Source organism: Nerophis lumbriciformis, linkage group LG13 (genome assembly GCF_033978685.3).
Source record: "Nerophis lumbriciformis linkage group LG13, RoL_Nlum_v2.1, whole genome shotgun sequence".
NCBI classification, from domain to species: Eukaryota; Metazoa; Chordata; class Actinopteri; order Syngnathiformes; family Syngnathidae; genus Nerophis; species Nerophis lumbriciformis.
This window is the reverse complement of record NC_084560.2, coordinates 25,320,421-25,339,619: the sequence shown is the minus strand read 5'-3', so window position 1 is coordinate 25,339,619 and position 19,199 is coordinate 25,320,421. Positions and strand designations below refer to the sequence as shown.

General features: G+C 40.7%; 1 protein-coding gene across 2 annotated transcripts in view; it reads left to right on the top strand.

The window, feature by feature from the left end:
• The window catches only part of pcdh8 (protocadherin 8), an 88,463-nt gene extending 81,712 nt beyond the window's left edge, over window positions 1–6,751 (top strand). For both annotated transcript variants that reach the window (XM_061971433.2, XM_072914467.1), the window contains 4 exons: window positions 1,374–3,673; window positions 3,750–3,817; window positions 3,949–4,082; window positions 6,127–6,751. In XM_061971433.2, coding sequence (XP_061827417.2) covers window positions 1,374–3,673; window positions 3,750–3,817; window positions 3,949–4,082; window positions 6,127–6,458 — 2,834 coding nt within the window. In that variant the 3' untranslated portion in view covers window positions 6,459–6,751. The remainder of the gene's footprint in view (window positions 1–1,373; window positions 3,674–3,749; window positions 3,818–3,948; window positions 4,083–6,126) is intronic.
• Window positions 6,752–19,199: the final 12,448 nt, after the last annotated feature.

The following is a 19,199-nucleotide window of genomic DNA, read 5'->3' as shown; positions in this document are numbered from 1 at the left end:
TTTTGCACGCCACACAAGTCAAAAACATCAACAAAGCTCATCTTTGTGCATTCACGCACAGCATACAAAGTTTGGTGGACAAAATGGGGCAAAAGAAGGAGTGGCATAAAACACGCTTTTCTGTGGCAGCGTCGGAGAAAGTTGTACATGCAAACAAATTACGGCGAGAGCAAGGACCGCCAAAATGGCGCTCGCCAAATACTCCCATAAGTGAAACGTGTTTAATATAAACAGTGGGCAATTAGGTGTCATGTTTGTCCTACAGAAACCACATTAAAACAAAAAACATGTTTTCCTTCATCTTTTTACATTTTCATACATTTTTGAAAAAGTTCCAGGGAGTCAATAGGTCAGCACTAAAGAGCCGCAGGTTGCTGACACCCCGGTCTAGCCCAAAAAAAGGCTGTACAGCAATCACAAAAAGCTGTCAAGCGACGGACTGTACTTTTACATCCCATCATTAATGATTTGATCTGAAAGCTTCTTTGGCAGCCTTTTTGATGGACCACTGCCAGGCCCATCAGTGGACGGGTCAGTGCACGTTTGCATAGCAGCCTCTCTATTAAACAATAGTCCATCAAAGCATGCTGTTCATACTCAACATGCCAATATGAACAATATCGTCATGGATAATAATGCTCAGTTTTGATGGACACGCCCAGAGAGGGATACCTACAAACAGCGCTCAGTATGATGCGGTCTAGTTCCACTTCAGGCACCATAATAAACATTTAGTAACATTAATTTAAAGCCTCATAACTTATTTATAAAGGCAGTAATTCCGGATGCAACTCTTGTAGTCGTGCAATTGTACACAATATTGTGTCCAGTGACTACACTACTTTTGGCATTTCTTGACTGCTAACAACAACAATAACAAAAAAAAGAACAAAGCAGTTCTCCTCATTATTACACATCATTTACTTGAGAGTCAGCAACTCATTGCCTTCTGTACTTAGAATCTTCTAATCACCAGAAAGCAATTCAAATGTACTTCTTTAAGCTGTAAACACTGGTGAGTACTTCCCTTTTTGTGCATATTTCAAATAAATGTACTATTTGTGAAGCTGAGTTAAGATGACTCACAAAAGTACCACTGTTAAGCCATTTGCCCTGTAAACAACAGTTTGTCACCCAGACAAAAGTCCCCCCTTTTGGTGTCTTGGAGTGGCAGGCCATTGGTGGATGGCTCAGCTCATTAGCATAGGACCCAGCTTATAGACGGCCTGCAAAGTTGAAGCTGCCAGAGGATTCTTTGTGACAGGACACACGCTCAGCCTCGCTCATTAATGACTTAAAAAAAAAAGGACTGGACAAGATGGCAACACTTGAACCATGCGACTGCTTTTTGATTGCTTTGTTTTTTTGCGCAGTCCACTGCACCACCACCAGGTATTTCACCTATGAGGAGGATGCGCCGGGGACAGAAATAGGAAACCTGTCCAGAGATTTGAAGATCGACCCAGCTGATGGACATGACACCTCTTTCCGCTTCATGCAAGCGAACAACTCGTCTGTGGTGCACATGAGGGAGGCCGACGGGCTGCTGAGTGTTGCGGAGCTCATTGACCGGGAGCTCCTTTGTCCGAACGCCGTCCCGCGGTGCTTTCTCACCTTTGATGTGGTGGCTCTCTCCAGGGACAAGTACCAGCTCATCCATGTGGAGATCGAAGTGCGGGACATCAATGATCACGCACCCGTGTTCGCACGGAACGAAACAGACTTGGAGATTGTAGAAAACGAGCCCCTAGACACCAGCTTCCCACTGCCCCTCGCCGTGGACCAGGATGTGGGTGACAACTACATCCAGAGCTACAACATATCCCCCAGCAGCCACTTCACCGTAGAGGTGCATCAGAGGGAGGACGGGGTTAAGATCGCAGAGCTGGTTCTGGTGAGAGAGCTGGACCGGGAGATGGAGGACTTCTATGTGGTGGAGGTGACCGCCACCGATGGAGGCGTGCCCGCTAAGTCCGGATCCATGACGGTTCACATCAAGGTGCTTGACTTCAACGACAACGGGCCTACCTTTGAGCACGGCTCCCTGAAGGTGGAGCTCAACGAGGACTCCCCGGTGGGTCACCGGGTGATCAGAGTGCACGCCTTCGATCCGGATGAGGGCATCAACGGCGAAGTGATGTACGCTTTTGACGCCATCTCACTAGAGGCGGCACGCGTCTTTCACATCGACCCCCACACGGGGGACGTGACCCTGAGAGCCCAGGTGGACTTTGAAAGGAAGCGGTCCTACGAGCTCCTCGTCAAAGCGTCAGATTTAAGCGCCAAGCCCGCCTCGTCCAGCTGCAAGATCTCCATAGAGGTGCTCGACGTGAACGACAACGCGCCTGAAATCAGCATTAAGCCCATGACCACCAGCGCGGACGCCGTGGCCTACATCACTGAAGCGGCCGCAGCAGAGAGCTTCGTGGCTCTCATCAGCACCACAGACAAGGACTCTGGCTCCAATGGGTATGTGCGCGCTAGCCTGCTCGGCCATGAGCATTTCACCCTGCAGCAAGCCTACGGGGAGACCTTCATGATAGTCACCACGTCCACTTTGGACAGGGAGAGAATCCCTGAGTACAACCTGACTGTCGTCGCAGAAGATTTGGGCAGCCCTCCTTTTAAAACCGTGAGACAGTACACCATCAGGGTGACCGATGAGAACGACAACACCCCTCTGTTCAGTAAGTCCGTGTACGAAGTGTCCGTCATAGAGAACAACATCCCTGGGTCTTACGTCACCACCGTCGTGGCTCGTGATCCAGACGTTGGCAAGAACGGCAAAGTCTCCTACAAGCTTTTAGACTCTGAGGTGCCAGGAGGGTCACCGGTGTCCACCTACGTCTCAGTCGACTCCCAAACCGGCTCGGTGTACACCGTCAGGTCTTTTGACTATGAGAGGATTCAGGAAGTGGAGCTGGTCATCCAAGCTGAAGACAAAGGCGTCCCCTCGCTGTCCAGCACCTCAACAATCAAGATCCGAGTCGTAGACCAGAATGACAACTACCCCTACTTCACCTTCCCAGTCCTCTTTAATGACTCTGCCGACATCCCGCTGCCTTTGAACGCCCCTTCGTTCTATCTGGCCTTGCGTCTCTCTGCTGAAGACATGGACGAGGGTGTGAACAGCAAACTGTCATACCACATGCTTCAAGGCGATAACACGCTTTTTACCGTCAACAAAGACACAGGAGAGATCGCCCTCAAGCAGTGGTTGACGTCCCAAATCGGGGACACCCTGGAGCTGGTCGTGGCCGTGAGTGACCACGGACGATCACCCCTCTCCAGCAGCGCCACCGTGCGCTTCGTGGTCACCGACACAGAGCCCTCCGAGGACCAGGCGGTGGTGGTGTTGCGTTCAGGAGGTGACAAAGAAGGCCTCGTGACAGGGTTGGACGGGTCACTGGTTGTCATCATCCTGCTCAGCGGGGGGTGCGCTCTGCTGCTGGTCGCCATTGTTGCTGTTGTCATCACATGCCGAGTGGGGCGAAGCAGCGGAGGGGTCTCCAAAAGGGAGGCACGGCACAGTTTGTTTGAGGGCAGGCCGCCCTTGGGCTCGGGGCATGGCAACATTTACACCGGCCAGGGAGGCTTCTTCCTGGAGAGGACGTCCTCTAGTTTGGAGGACCCCTGCTTGTATGAAGAAAGGAGCAACGACTCTGAATCAAAGGTGGGGTCTATTTTATTTTAGTCACCTTTTTTACACAATCTCTGCACCTTGAAATTCATCTCCTGTTTGTTTTCAGATGTTCCTGCCCTCAAAGCACTTCCAAACATCTGCATGGCACGGCGACAAATACTGCTTGCAAGTGGGGTAAGTGTCACGGCCCGCCGAAATGTGCGTGTTGACACTGGTGCAATGAGGTTATACCGGGCATCAATAATCAAGCTAATGTGCTACACTGGTGGCTCATGCTGTCTCTATGTGCTGATTGCGATTTGCAGCGGCATCGGCCCCACGGACCAACTGAGCGTGAAGGACAGCGGCAAGGGCGACAGCGACTTCAATGACTCTGACTCTGACATCAGCGGCGAGGGAGGAAAAAGGAGCTTCAGCACCTTTCACCCAAGACAAAAAAGTATGTTTTTATTCCTGAGATGAATGTACTACACTTTAAAAATGACACAATTGAAGTTAATACTGTACAAATGTCGTAGCTTTTTGAAGACAAAGCACCATATTTGGTCAATTAAGTTAAAGCAGGGGTGTCAAACTCATTTTAGATCGGGGGCCACATGGGAGAAAATTGTACTCCCGAACTGGTAAAATCACGGCACGATAACTTAAAAATAAAGACAACTTCAGATTGTTTTCTTTGTTTAAAAATGGAACACGCACTTTCTGAAAATGTACAAATCATAATGTTGTTGGGTTTTTATACACTTACATGTTGCGGTTAATAGTATTCTATCTTTATTTGCCGTTATTTATACTTTCTGAATAAATGATGTTTAATGTTTATGTCAACTCAATGGTGATCATTTTCAATCTATCAAGATAAAAAAATATCAAAATCAAATTACAGGATGTATTTATGTAGTTTGCTCACTTTCCTCGAACGATGTACTAACATCATGTGGTTTGTTTATTTTTTACACGTGTAGCATAATCTGCAAATAATTGCTATTGTGACATCTAGTGGACACATTTAGAACAGCAGTTTCTTGCATTCAAAAATGTTGGCTAAAATTTATACTTAGCAAAGTCATCCCGCGGGCCGGATAAAACCTGTTGGCGGGCCGTACGTTTGACACCCCTGAGTTAAAGTGAACTCTTCATAAAACCATATTATTCGTGCCAAACAATCAAGATGTATGGAAATTAATGTAACACAAAATTGCAAATTTATATCTAAGTATTTCTTAAGAAAAAAATACAAGTTGTAATATTATAATGGGATTCAATTATTATAAGTACTATTAATTGTGTTACAAGACTTAACACAAGCAAAATAGTATTGCTACATTTTTTTTTTGAAAGAAATGCGAGGATAGTAATGAGGAAATCTATGTTTTAAATATTTTGTTAATAATAATAATCATTGTAAAAAGTCCAGTTAAAATTAAAACATATATTACAATAGAATATAATTACAACATATTTAATAGTTTAAATAAAATAAAGAAACAAGAGATACATATTATACAAGTATCTAATTATAATGTTTTAAGTTTGAATTACAAAAGTAAATATAGAATAGTATAACGTAGTACTGTAGAATAGTTTATACATTGACAAAATTATATTTCTTATGAAATGTAAGAGAATAACAAATTACATTTATTTTAAATATTTCAATTGATAATGTAATAAGATATAATAAGATAATGTCAATAAGACTCATTACTGTAGTATTATAACATACAACAAAATAACAGATAGTTCAAATAAAGTATAATTAAAAGTAATACTACAGTGTTTTATCATGAATTATTTAAATCTTAATTTTAAAAGCAAACACGTAAACCCAAGACTTGAGACTTTTTGTTTTTGTTGTTTTCTTTCAAATGTTTTGTCTTTGTCATATAGTATTAATTTAAAAAATGTATATCTAGACAAATACATTTCTCTAAAGGATTGTAAGAATATTAAATAATGCTCATTAAAAACCTGTTTCAAATGGTTAGGGAATGTGAGTGTACTTTATGGTACATATAAATGTCTAAATAAGAAATATTTTTAAAATTAATACACTAGTAAAATCATAAAATATAATAAAATAATAAGTTAAAAATTAAAAAAAAAATTTAAAAAAAATAAATAAAAAAAAAAATATATATATATATATATATATATATATATATATATATATATATATAAATGACTACTATAGTAGTGTGTACATACAAATGATTCCATTTTTTATGTATTCAAAAAAATGTTTTTTAAAATATGTTCCTTTCTCATAAAGGATTAATAAAACACAAATGATAGCAGCATGACTGTAAATACAACTCTGACAGAGTCAATCCAAAGTGATCAGTGTTATTTTTGTAAAGGCAGAACTTTCCGATTGTATCTCATGAGCTTGTGCATGTGTACCTAACGAAGTGTCCAGTGAGTGTACAGTACGTACAGTACGGAACACGTATAAGAGCCAATCTCATCCTCACTTACTCTAGGTTCATCCAGCACTGCTCACAGCTTAGCGGGGGATTGTCAAGGCACCTACTGTGCGATACCGCCGCAGTGCTTCCGGACCCCCGGGGACTTGGCGTACACCATTGGCTTCTCCCCGGCGACACTTTTCAACGATCTGCACGGCTATGCCCACTCTTGGAAGGACTCCTCCTACACTATCAATCCTCAGAAATCACAGAGCGCCGTACATACCTTCTGCGGTAGAACCCTCCCGCCTTACCTCCCCCAGTCTCGCAGTGGGACTCCAGTCCAGAAGCAGAGTCCAAATATTGTGACTGTAGCCACAGGGTCAGAGGTTGCTACCATGTTTTAAAGCGCAACCTCATGTAAAGTGTACATTTTTGTAAAAAAAAGTGTTGTTTATATTTGTATTTACACCCGTCTCCTATCTTTTACTTTGACTTATTTCCCCTAATAAATACTGTATGTGATAGATGGAAATCACCCTTTGTAATGTATTTATCATTCAATTCTAGATAGCATTACTTTCTTCATGACTTTTTTTATAAAGCTTTATGTGTACTAGTGTTGTCCCGATACCAATATTTTGGTACCAGTACCGGTACCAACATTATTTTGATACTTTTCGGTACTTTTCTAAATAAAGGGGACCATACAAAATTGCATTATTGGCTTTATTGTAACAAAAAATCTTAGGGTACATTAAAAAATGTTTCTTATTGCAAGTTTGTCCTTAAATAAAATAGTGAAAATACTAGACAACTTGTCTTTTAGTAGTAAGTAAACAAACAAAGGCTCCTAATTTAGTCTGCTGACATATGCAGTAACATATTGTGTCATTTATCATTCTATTATTTTGTCAACATTATTAAGGACAAGTGGTAGAAAATGAATTATTAATCTACTTGTTAATTTACTGTTAATATCTGCTTACTTTCTCTCTTAACATGTTCTATCTACACTTCTGTTAACATGTAATCACTTATTCTTCTGTTGTTTGATACTTTACATTAGTTTTGGATGATACCACAAATTTGGGTATCGATCTGATACCAAGTCCTCGTGTGTCCAGGGACATATTTCCTGAGTTTATAAACATAATATAAATGTAAAAAAAACGAAATAATATTTTGTGACGCTAAAAAATATTGACGTAATCATAGAAGTATCAACTAGATACGCTCCTATACTTTGTATCATTACAGTGGATGTTAGGTGTATATCCACCAATGGCATTTGTTTACATTTTGACGCCGGTGAGCTACGGTGTGTAGTGAAGCATGTTTAGTTATTCCTCGTCCTGCAGGGATGATATTTGTAAGACACTTACTTTATTTGTCGCCATGGAGGCGAGGATTAGTGATTTAGAAGTAGCTAAAACCGGTACTTTTCAGAGGCAGTATAGTACCGAATATGATTAATTAGTATCACGGTACTATACTAATATCTGTATACCGTACAACCCTAGTGTGTACTTCACAGCAAATTGCACACTATCAACATGCTTTTTCTCCTCTCTGACTCAAAAGTTATTTGGTCAAATGTGTCGGTTTTGCTCCTTAGTCGTCAGAAGTGGGTAGAAGTGGCATCAGCTTTTTTTTTCATATTGTGTTTGCTGGAGTGGAAGTTACAAGGTTGGAACATTTCAAAGGAGTATGATGTCCCCGTGGCAACCGTTTGCAGCATATGCCAGGTTCAACAATTTAAATCACCTCAGTGGGCATGGCAGGAAGCCTCAATTTGCCCATTCAAATGCCTGACAGTTCAAAACGTGTGTGTGTGTGTGTGTGTGTGTGTGTGTGTGTGTGTGTGTGTGTGTGTGTGTGTGTGTGTGTGTGTGTGGAGGCATGGTCACGGTCAAATTAATACAAATCCAACATTTGTATTAACATACATACACACTAAAACACGCTGGGTTATTTTGATAACCCAATTTATGAGTTGCGAGTGTTGGGTTAAATTTTTGAGTTATTTTAATGAAGAGCAATCCATTTTTGTGGGGGGTTAGAAGGGTATTATTTTAACTCAATTTCTGGGTTTTCAAAACTATGAACCATTTTTGGGTTGTTTTTCAATGAGTAACGCATTTTTGGGTAAAAGGCTTTTTTTTAAATTAAAAAAGTACTTTTTTTCTTGAAGGGAATTTTATTAAGAATTCATCTCATTAACACATCTTATGTACATGAACATATTTGAGCATGCTGTATAGAACTACTAATGCCATGATCTGTCATGTTTGTTTAGTTTTGTGTTTTAGTCGCCATGACTGCAGATTGTTTTCACCTGCCTCTGAATAGTGTTCGGGACGCTCACCTGCTACTGGGCACTAATCAGAGAGCTACTTATTCCCTGCTTTTCGCCACACTCAGTCTGGCTTTCTTATTTGCTTCCACGCAACAGTTACGACAGCTACTAATTTGATTCCTGAGCTAAGCTTCGTCTTTTTGTTTGCCTGTTTACATGCTAACCTTTTCTTGTTCGCTATTCCGTTAGCTTCCAGTGCTATCAGCATGCTGGTGCTCTTTTGTTTGTATCCCGCACGATTTATGGACAATAAATAATTTCCTAACCAGCACTTTGCCTCCGGAGTCCCGTCTGCATTCTGGGAGACCATTAACGGTTATTATTGTAAAAAAGAAATGTCACTCAAATCTTGCTTTTGAGTATATTTAAATGGAATAAAAATCATTTTGATCAGTAGTTGGGAAGGAGTAGGACAAACGAGCAGTAAAATTTATAATTTTTAACCAACTATTGGCAAGGAGCGCTAAATTGCGCAACAGTAGTTGGGTTTGGAATAACCCAACATTGAGTTAGCATAACTCAACTTTTGGGTTAAATAATTTAACCCAATAGTTGGGTTATGAATCAACCAACATTGAGTTAGCATAACTTAACTTTTTGGTTAAATTGTTGTAGACTTCCGGTTTCGGTTCACCGTGCGTGACTGCTTGCTGTTTTGAAAAAGCTAAGTATCGTTCTATCTGTGTGCTTTTAATTGTTCTGCAGCTTTCTTTACTACTTCCTAAACATATTTAGTAGTACTATTTAACTTGCAAATCACCCGATCTCTGTCTCACCACCCTTCCCGCAGCTAGCTAGCAGCTAGCTGCTAAGCTAACGAAGCTAGCGCGGAGAAAGGCGGCGCCGGTCGTCGGTCGGAAGGAAGCGGCTCCCCGCACACCGTGACCACGACTTCTCGGAAGACAGCAGGAACTTCACTCGGTGACAGAAAACACCCCTTGAAGGCGACCGCAAATTATGATTTGGTGCAAAATAACAAATCTGACGGAATCAAATAAATGTTTTCTCCAAGGTTTCTCATAGTCATTCACATCGACGTCCCACTGGGGTGAGTTTTTCCCTGCCCTTATGTGGGCTCTGTACCGAGGATGTCGTTGTGGCTTGTGCAGCCCTTTGAGACACTTAAGACTTAGGGCTATATAAATAAACATTGATTGATTGATTGATTGAAATAATTCAAAGCAAAAGTTGGGTTGAAAAAAGTTAACCCAAAATGTTAAGTTAAAATAACTCAAATAAAATAAAGGGTTTGTCCTTTTCTGAACCAGCAGTTAGGTTTAAATATTTATTTTTTAACCCAACATTTTTTAGTGTGTACTGTTCGACACAATGTTTCCCTTCTTAATGGTGTAGAAAGAAGTGTTATATTATCCCCAAAGGTTGAATGGGGGCAACTGGACTCACTGCTTGTTGAAGACTTTTTCACATTTAATTCATGAAACACCTTTAACAAGAAGAGTCCAGTTGTTTCCATTCAAATGTTCGAAGACATAGAATCAATCAATCAATCAATAAAAGTTTATTTATCCAGCCCTTAAACACAAGTGTCGCAAAGGGCTGTACAAGCCACAACGACATCCTCGGCTCAGATCCCACATCAGGGCAAGAAAAAACTCCACCCAATTGGATACAATGAGAAACCTTGAAGGGGACCGAAAATTATGATTTGGTGCAAAATAACAAAACTGACGGAATCAAATAAATACATGTCTTAAATTTCCCGACTAAAAGGGGAACGCCACGTTTTTAGGGATTTTGCCTATCGTTCACAATCCTTCCAGTATGTAAGACAAGCACACATATGTTTACATTTTTGTCAATGCATTCTAACTCATAAATAAACACGAGCAAAAGTCAGCTAACAATAAAGCTAGTCCAGGGGTCGGCAACCCAAAATGTTGGAGCAAAAATACAAAAAACGAATTGTCTGGAGCCGCAAAAAATTAAAAGTCTTATATAATTGTTATAATGAAGGCAACACATGATGTAAGTGTCTATATTAGCTATATTAGCCTACTATCAAAGGCTGACGCAAATCTTCGTTGACAAAAATGTTGTATTTTAATTTTTATTCTACACATTCTTGCAACATTGGAAATCATTAGTAAAATGGAGGCTTCTCAAAGGATGAGATAACTTCTGGAAATTACTGGCTCAGAATGGCCAAATGTATAGATGTGTGTGTCCAAGTTTAAGAATAAGTTCTTCTAATGGATTCATTACAATCTTTGCAAGCTGGGTAACGTTTACTGTGGTCTGGAACAACATGGTATCCAAACAACACGGAAATGCAGCCAATATTACATACAGATAACGTGTCATGAGACATGCAAATATAAATTAAATACACAGAGGACATAAGTAAAGGAAACTGCTCCCCTCACCTCACAGGGGGTGAACAAATGTCACCACACCTAGTGTGTGTGACAATCATTGGTACTTTAAACTTAAAGGCCTACTGAAACCCACTACTACCGACCACGCAGTCTGATAGTTTATATATCAATGATGAAATTTTAACATTGCAACACATGCCAATACGGCCGGGTTAGCCTACTAAAGTGCAATTTTAAATTTTGCGCAAAATATCCTGCTGAAAACGTCTCGGTATGATGACGTCAGCGCGTGACGTCACGGATTGTAGAGGACATTTTGGGACAGCATGGTGGCCAGCTATTAAGTCGTCTGTTTTCATCGCAAAATTCCACAGTATTCTGGACATCTGTGTTAGTGAATCTTTTACAATTTGTTCAATGAACAATGGAAGCAGCAAAGAAGAAAGCTGTAGGTGGGAAGCGGTGTATTGCGGCCGACTGCAGCAACACAAACACAGCCGGTGTTTCATTGTCTACATTCCCGTAAGATGACAGTCAAGCTTTACCATTGGCCTGTGGAGAACTGGGACAACAGAGACTCTTACCAGGAGGACTTTGAGTTGGATGCGCAGACACGGTACCGTGAGTATGCATGCAGCTGCGGCTTACAAACATTTGATCGCTTTCCCGTACGTGCGTGCCGCTATGTGCATGTCGCATACGTAACTTTGGGGATGTTGGGGAAATATATGTGCTGTATGAACTTTGGGGAGGTGAACGGTACTTTGGGCTGTGGAATTGAGTGTGTTGTGCAGGTGTTTGAGTTGTATTGGCGGGTTGTATGGACGGGAGGGTGGAGGTGTTTGTTATGCGGGATTAATTTGTGGCATATCAAATATAAGCCTGGTTGTGTTGTGGCTAATAGAGTCTTGTGTTTATTTAATTTTTAGTCATTCCCAGCTGAATATCAGGTCCCACCCGCCTCTCACAGCATCTTCCCTATCTGAATCGCTCCCACTGCCCTCTAGTCCTTCACTCTCACTTTCCTCATCCACAAATCTTTCATCCTCGCTCAAATTAATGGGGAAATTGTCGCTTTCTCGGTCCGAATCGCTCTCGCTGCTGGTGGCCATGATTGTAAACAATGTGCAGATGTGAGGAGCTCCACAACCTGTGACGTCACGCTACTCGTCTGCTACTTCCGGTACAGGCAAGGCTTTTTTATCAGCGACCAAAAGTTGCGAACTTTATCGTCGATGTTCTCTACTAAATTCTTTCAGCAAAAATATGGCAATATCGCGAAATGATTAAGTATGACCAGTGTTGGGACTAACGCGTTACAAAGTAACGCGTTACTGTAACGCCGTTAGTTTCGGCGGTAACTAGTAATCTAACGCGTTATTTTTTTATATTCAGTAACTCCGTTACCGTTACTACATGATGCGTTACTGCGTTATTTTACGTTACTTTTTATGTAGTATAAAGTGTGTTTTATCGGAGCATTGCTGTTTCATCGTTCTGATTCTTCTTGTGTCACAAGCCGGAGAAGAGAGAGAGACATGCGCTCTGTGTGGGTGTGTCTGAGTGTGAGTGTGGGGAGCGAGGGGGGGGGGGCGTGTCTGATCATGGCGGAGCCAGAAGTCGAGTTTGCTAACATGGAGATATTTTCACTACTTTTCTTTTGTCGAGCACAAAGAAAATAACATTTTAGTTAAATGTAAATTGTGCTTTGGATCAAAGATGCCATCTACTGCCCAAAACAGCAATTCAAATCTGCTGAAACAAGCTACATAGCAACATGCTTTGACGAAGCTAGTAAAGAGAGACAGAGACTCTGATGCCACTTCACCACCACCACCACCATTCACCGCTGAAGGTACACACTCTGTCAATCAATGTTCCCTCTAATTGTTCATGTGTGAGCAAATGCAAAAAGTCCCTGAGCATTGAGTGGAGTCCATGTGAGCAACTTTAGACGTGCACACTGTGGCTACACCAGCAGCACACCTGTCCCAAACCTCACTAAATAACAACTTACATCTCCATCCATCCATCCATTTTCTACCGCTTGTCCCTTTCGGGGTCGCTGGAGCCTATCTCAGCTGCATTCGGGCGGAAGGCAGGGTACACCCTGGACAAGTCCCCACCTCATCACAGGGCCAACACAGATAGACAGACAACATTCTCTTATTATTAGAATCAAATGACAGCAGTCATTTCCATTTCTAATATAAGTGTTTAGGCCCACTTATAATGACAATAACAAAAAATATTGTTTTTCATGAACTGTGTACTTGTATTGTTTGTCTGGGTGGAGGTCCTGCTTTGGAAATAATTTGTACCCCTTTCAGACATTGCATTTAGTTCCCATTAAAACATTCACATGTTGCACAATGAGATGTAAGCAGGGGATCATGTGTACATTCCTGCAACTTCCTGTTTGTAAAAAATATATTTTTATTAGTATTTATTTAATATACGAACAGCATTTAATGATTAATATTTATAAATTAAGATTCCTAATAAATGACACTAGAATAAGCACACATTTGATTGGTTAATCATAGTGTAACGACCTGGAATGACACTTTATGTGTGGTGTTGGAGTTGTCCGACTTTTTGTGTGGCTGTAAACGCATCACTGGCTAAGTGCCATATGTGCAAGTGTTGGCGCACGTGAGAGAGCGAGCGGCTGCTGTTGATATAACAAAGTTGCTTTTGGTCTGGTTTGTACTGCAGAAAATGACCAGTTTTGCTAGATATAATTTTTTTTACTAATGTTTTGGTGATGTGTTTATGGCCGACAGTAAAGAGTTTTGCTCAGTAAAGTGATGGATGGAATTCATGTCCTCAAAGCGTCTCGACAGACGTTACAATATTTGAACAATGATGACGAAAACGGTTTTCTCTGTCGTGTCCGTGTCGTGTCGAAAATTGTTATGCGCTTATTTTTTTATTTGATTTTGTGCGTGGCATAGATTTGCCGTGCGCAGAGGACGCTTTAGCAGTGCGCAATTGCACATGCGCGCTCCTGAGAGGGAACGTTGCTGTCAATTCTCTTATATACTCTTTCATTCTAGACTTCTAGAGTGTTTGATTATCACATCACTCTAAATGTATAGACTATAAAGTTCACAAACATAAAGAGGGATCCTAGTGGGCCAGGCCAATCTTTCCTTATCTCTAAACTAAAACTGGGGAAATGTGTAGTGTTCTGGGTTTCAGACATGATTTTGTATAAGAATTACTTGAGGAAGAAAATGCCTGGTTAGACTTTGTGTATGTAGTGTGTGCCTTTCTTGGTTTACATCTATGCTGTTATTATGCTGTTTGTTACTTATGTATGTTATGTTGCAGCTATTTAAAATAGTTTTGTCAATTTGTTCTGGCCAGAAACAAATTGGCCTTTGTAACATATCTTTGTCTTTGTGTGTTGTATGTAGACCACATTGCTTAGCAGAGTTGAGTGATGCAAATGCATGTCAAGTTGATCAACAGATTGTATTATTCTCCAGTGCAATAACAGTACTGAAATGAAGGCTAAAAGGGCATTAATTGGAGCTTTAAAAAAGAAAGAAAAAAGAAGTAACTAAATAGTTACTTTTCACAGTAACGCATTACTTTTTGGTGTAAGTAACTGAGTTAGTAACTGAGTTACTTTTGAAATGAAGTAACTAGTAACTGTAACTAGTTACTGCTTTTCAGTAACTAACCCAACACTGAGTATGACACATAGAATGGACCTGCTATCCCCGTTTGAATAAGAAAATCGCATTTCAGTAGGCCTTTAAATTTAAAAATGTGTATTTTCAATTGCACACCGAATACGACTGGTGCTTCTTTAATATGCCACTGCTCATTTCCAGTTGAAACAACAAACCTCATCATTCCGGGTATTTTTTTTTTTTTGCTTGTCAAACACACGGACGCCGGCGACTCCTTCTCTAAAAGCGAATCCTTTTCCCACTTGAAACTCCAGTCGGTAGTTTGCTAACGCGCACGAGTCGTGTCCCTGCTGGAATCTACAATGATCAAGACCGCAGTCAGTGATGATCAGATGTAAAATCTCATGCTGCTCCATTACCCGGGAGACGGGCTTTGAAGACTCCCAGGTTACTTGGCGGAGCTTCTTGCATGCAAATGAGCGCCGGGAAGCGCTCGTGGTTGGAGCGGGGAGGAAAGTAGAGAAGGAGCCATTATGTGGCAGCGAATAAAGCTGCAGGCTACCGTCACTCCTACTTCCCATCTTTTATGTCGTGTACATCTGCGTACATAACTGGCGTCGCCATGCAGGGCAAATGTGACGACATGAGCCGCCTCTTAACAGGAAACACACGTTTAGCGCGCAGGTCGCTCCCCCGCTTCATCAAGTGGCCTCTTGAGGAGCTTTTAAAAGAGAAACATTGGAACAAACTAATGACGTGCGATATTATTGATTTTCTTTACGGAGTAAAATTCATGCTGGTATCGGCGATACCGATCCGATACAGATATTTTGTACAAATGTAGCAAATGTGTCTGCTGAAATTGAAAAAGTTGTGTATTTCCTATAGGGCTGGGTAGGACCGAAACAACCCGATACCGAGTAGTGTCGAAACTGTCAAACGATACCTGCAATCGGTTAATTTTTGTACCCAGATCAAGAAAAAATGACTGTTTCTATGGTTTTGCTCGCAGCCAATCGCCGTGTGATTGGTCCACCACCGCAACAACAATAGTTTGTATGGCGGTATCGGCGATACCTATCCGATACAGATATTTTGTACAAATGTAGCAAATGTGTCTGCTGGAATTGAAAAAGTTGTGTATTTCATATAGGGCTGGGTATCGGGACTCGATACCTGAAAGGTATCGACTAGGGATGTCCGATAATGGCCTTTTGCCGATATTCGATATTCCGATATTGTCCAACTCTTTAATTACCGATACCGATATCAACCGATACTGTATATACAGTCGTGGAATTAACACATTATTATGCCTAATTTGGACAACCAGGTGTCCTAATCACTTGGCCCGGCCACAGGTGTATAAAATCAAGCACTCAGGCATGGAGACTGTTTCTACAAACATTTGTGAAAGAATGGGCCGCTCTCAGGAGCTCAGTGATTTCCAGCGTGGAACTGTCATAGGATGCCACCTGTGCAACAAATCCAGTCGTGAAATTTCCTCGCTCCTAAATATTCCAAAGTCAACTGTCAGCTTTATTATAAGAAAATGGAAGAGTTTGGGAACAACAGCAACTCAGCCACATTGTGCCGAGTGTGAAATTTGGTGGAGGAGGAATTATGGTGTGGGGTTGTTTTTCAGGAGTTGGGCTTGGCCCCTTAGTTTCAGTGAAAGGAACTTTGAATGCTCCAGGACAACAAAACATTTTGGACAATCCCATGCTCCCAACCTCGTGGGAACAGTTTGGAGCGGGCCCCTTCCTCTTCCAACATGACTGTGCACCAGTGCACAAAGCAAGGTCCATAAAGACATGGATGACAGAGTCTGGCGCGGATGAACTTGACTGGCCTGCACAGAGTCCTGACCTGAACCCGATAGAACACCTTTGGGATGAATTAGAACGGAGATTGAGAGCCAGACCTTCTCGACCAACATCAGTGTGTGACCTCACCAATGCGCTTTTGGAAGAATGGACAATTCCTATAAACACACTCCGCAAACTTGTGGACAGCCTTCCCAGAAGAGTTGAAGCTGTAATAGCTGCAAAAGGTGGTCCGACATCATATTGAACCCTTTGGGTTAGGAATGGGATGGCACTTCAAGTTCATATGTGAGTCAAGACAGGTGGCCAAATACTTCTGGCAATATAGTGTATATAAATGGTTACTATGTTGACAGTACTCATCCTTTGTGTGTTAAAATGTGTATTGTCAAGTAAAAAGTTTTGGGCATGTCGTAGGCATGTGAGCTAACGCTAGCTTAGCTTGCTCGCTAATTACACAGCCGAAATAATACTTTGTTGTACATGTTTGGACAGTTATGTTATAAAAATTTGAGCACTTTCAAAATGTATCCGTGTAAAAATCTTGAATGGGGAGGAGTGGTGACAAATACGCAACCCATTGCATTCATTTCACATGATTCATATCGAATGATTTATTAAGTTGGTATCGGTATCATTTTAAGGGTAATGGTGTTGGTACTGGTATCGACAATTTTTAAACGACACCCAGCCCTAATTTCAAATAATAACAGCATAAAGAATACAGTATTTATTTATTATTATTTATTACAAACTACGGCCCGACAGCATTCAAAGTCCGGCCCGCTGTAAAGTCCCAAGTTAAAAAAAAAATAAAATAAAGTTTTTCGGGCAGAAGGCAGGGTCACAGTCTTTATCATGTTCATGAAACTGAATTGACTTACTTTTTATTCTTAAAGTAGTTATTATAGATTTGATTTATTTTAATGATTTTATTATGTTACTTCCTTTTGTTATGGTTTAAAACACCATTTTCGTGAACTTTTTTTAAATCATTTTGTCCTCCTTTTTTTCTGTTGTAGTAGCTTGGCAATATTGTTTGTCACGCCACTACCTCAATATACTTCAGAGTTTAAAATAAATGAACATAATGATAATATTTAATAATAATGATAATAACTAATATATAATAATACATACAACAATGAATAAATAATAAATTGAATGCTACATTGTTCAGTTTTTTTCCGTATTGGCCCTCTGAATAAGGGTCGTCACTCAGCATGAAGGGAATTACTCGCTGTGCACTCTTTGCTTGTTTTATTTGGTACTATTGCAGAAACAGCAGCAGCAGCAGGTAATAACCTACAAGTAAACATGAACATAAAACAATGTATCTATCTTGAATCATCATAATGTAAATAGGCATGAATTCATCAACTGAACCATAATGTTGTCAACCATCCATCCATCCATCCATTTTCTACCGCTTATTCCCTTTTGGGGTCGCGGGGGGCGCTGGAGCCTATCTCAGCTACAATCGGGCGGAAGGCGGGGTACACCCTGGACAAGTCGCCACCTCATCGCAGGGCCAACACAGATAGACAGACAACTTTCACACTCACATTCACACACTAGGGCCAATTTAGTGTTACCAATCAACCTATCCCCAGGTGCATGTCTTTGGAGGTGGGAGGAAGCCGGAGTACCCGGAGGGAACCCACGCAGTCACGGGGAGAACATGCAAACTCCACACAGAAAGATCCCGAGCCCGGGATTGAACCCAAGACTACTCAGGACCTTCGTTTTGAGAGGCAGATGCACTAACCCCTCTTCCACCGTGCTGTTGCTGTTGTCAACCATGATATGACATTATCAATCACTGTGATTTTATCCTAACTTATTAATTTTAGCATTACATTTTATCATCACCATTAATTTATGTCATATAATGTTTTAAATGTGATCAGAATTATTTATAATGTCTCTATGGTTCATGGACAATCATATTAAAAAGACATAAAACACCGGCGCTCTGTTTGAGGCACACATTACACATATGAGTAGAACTACATGAAAGAACTACAAATCCCATCAACCAAACCAGGAAGTAAAGTGCCGGTATTTTTAACTCAAAACTTTGAACTCTCAAATGCAGCTGGACACACGCAACGTGACAACAATCTATTCCAACAGATTTCAATCCACACATTACTGTTAATTTTGCCAACGTCGTTCAAAGACTAAACAGTAAGTGTTTGCCCTGGTTGCGACGCAGCAAGTCAGCCGCACAACAAGCGCTGCGGACACAGCAGAAAAGCAAGGAAGCGGGCAAGCATGGAATTTAAACAATAATTCAGCTGATCTAACAAAGAAAAGCGGACATAACAAAATGATCTTACCAGTGGGGTATGCTGGTGACGAATCACGCTGTTTTTACAAACGAAACAATGACGCCATTTCTAAAGCTACCGACATGGTCACCTGTCAGTGGTAGCCCCGCCCATCTTAAAGTCCCAGGTAAGTCCGCCATAAATACATGTACACATAACAAATACACATATTAAATCCAACATACATAATAAACCAGGAGTCCCCAAACTTTTTGACACAGGGGCCACAAAATGTTTTTTTCATTTTTTTCATTATATTATTTTTTAAAAACCTGTCCTTTCTAATCCATTTTTTTTTACCACTTGTTACTCTCAGCTCAGGCAAATCATATTGTCTAAAATGTATTTTCTCATCAATAACATGACATTATCGCGCTCATACCACATTATATATATATATATATATATATACAGATTATATATATATATATATACAGATTATATATATATATATATATATATATATATATATATATATATATATATATATATATATACACAGATATATATATATATATATATATATATATATATATATATATATATATATATATATATATATATATATTAGAGATGCGCGGTTTGCGGGCACAACCGCACTTAGTTAAATGTTACCCACATACGAAAAACGAGCAGGCACCTGCTGCATA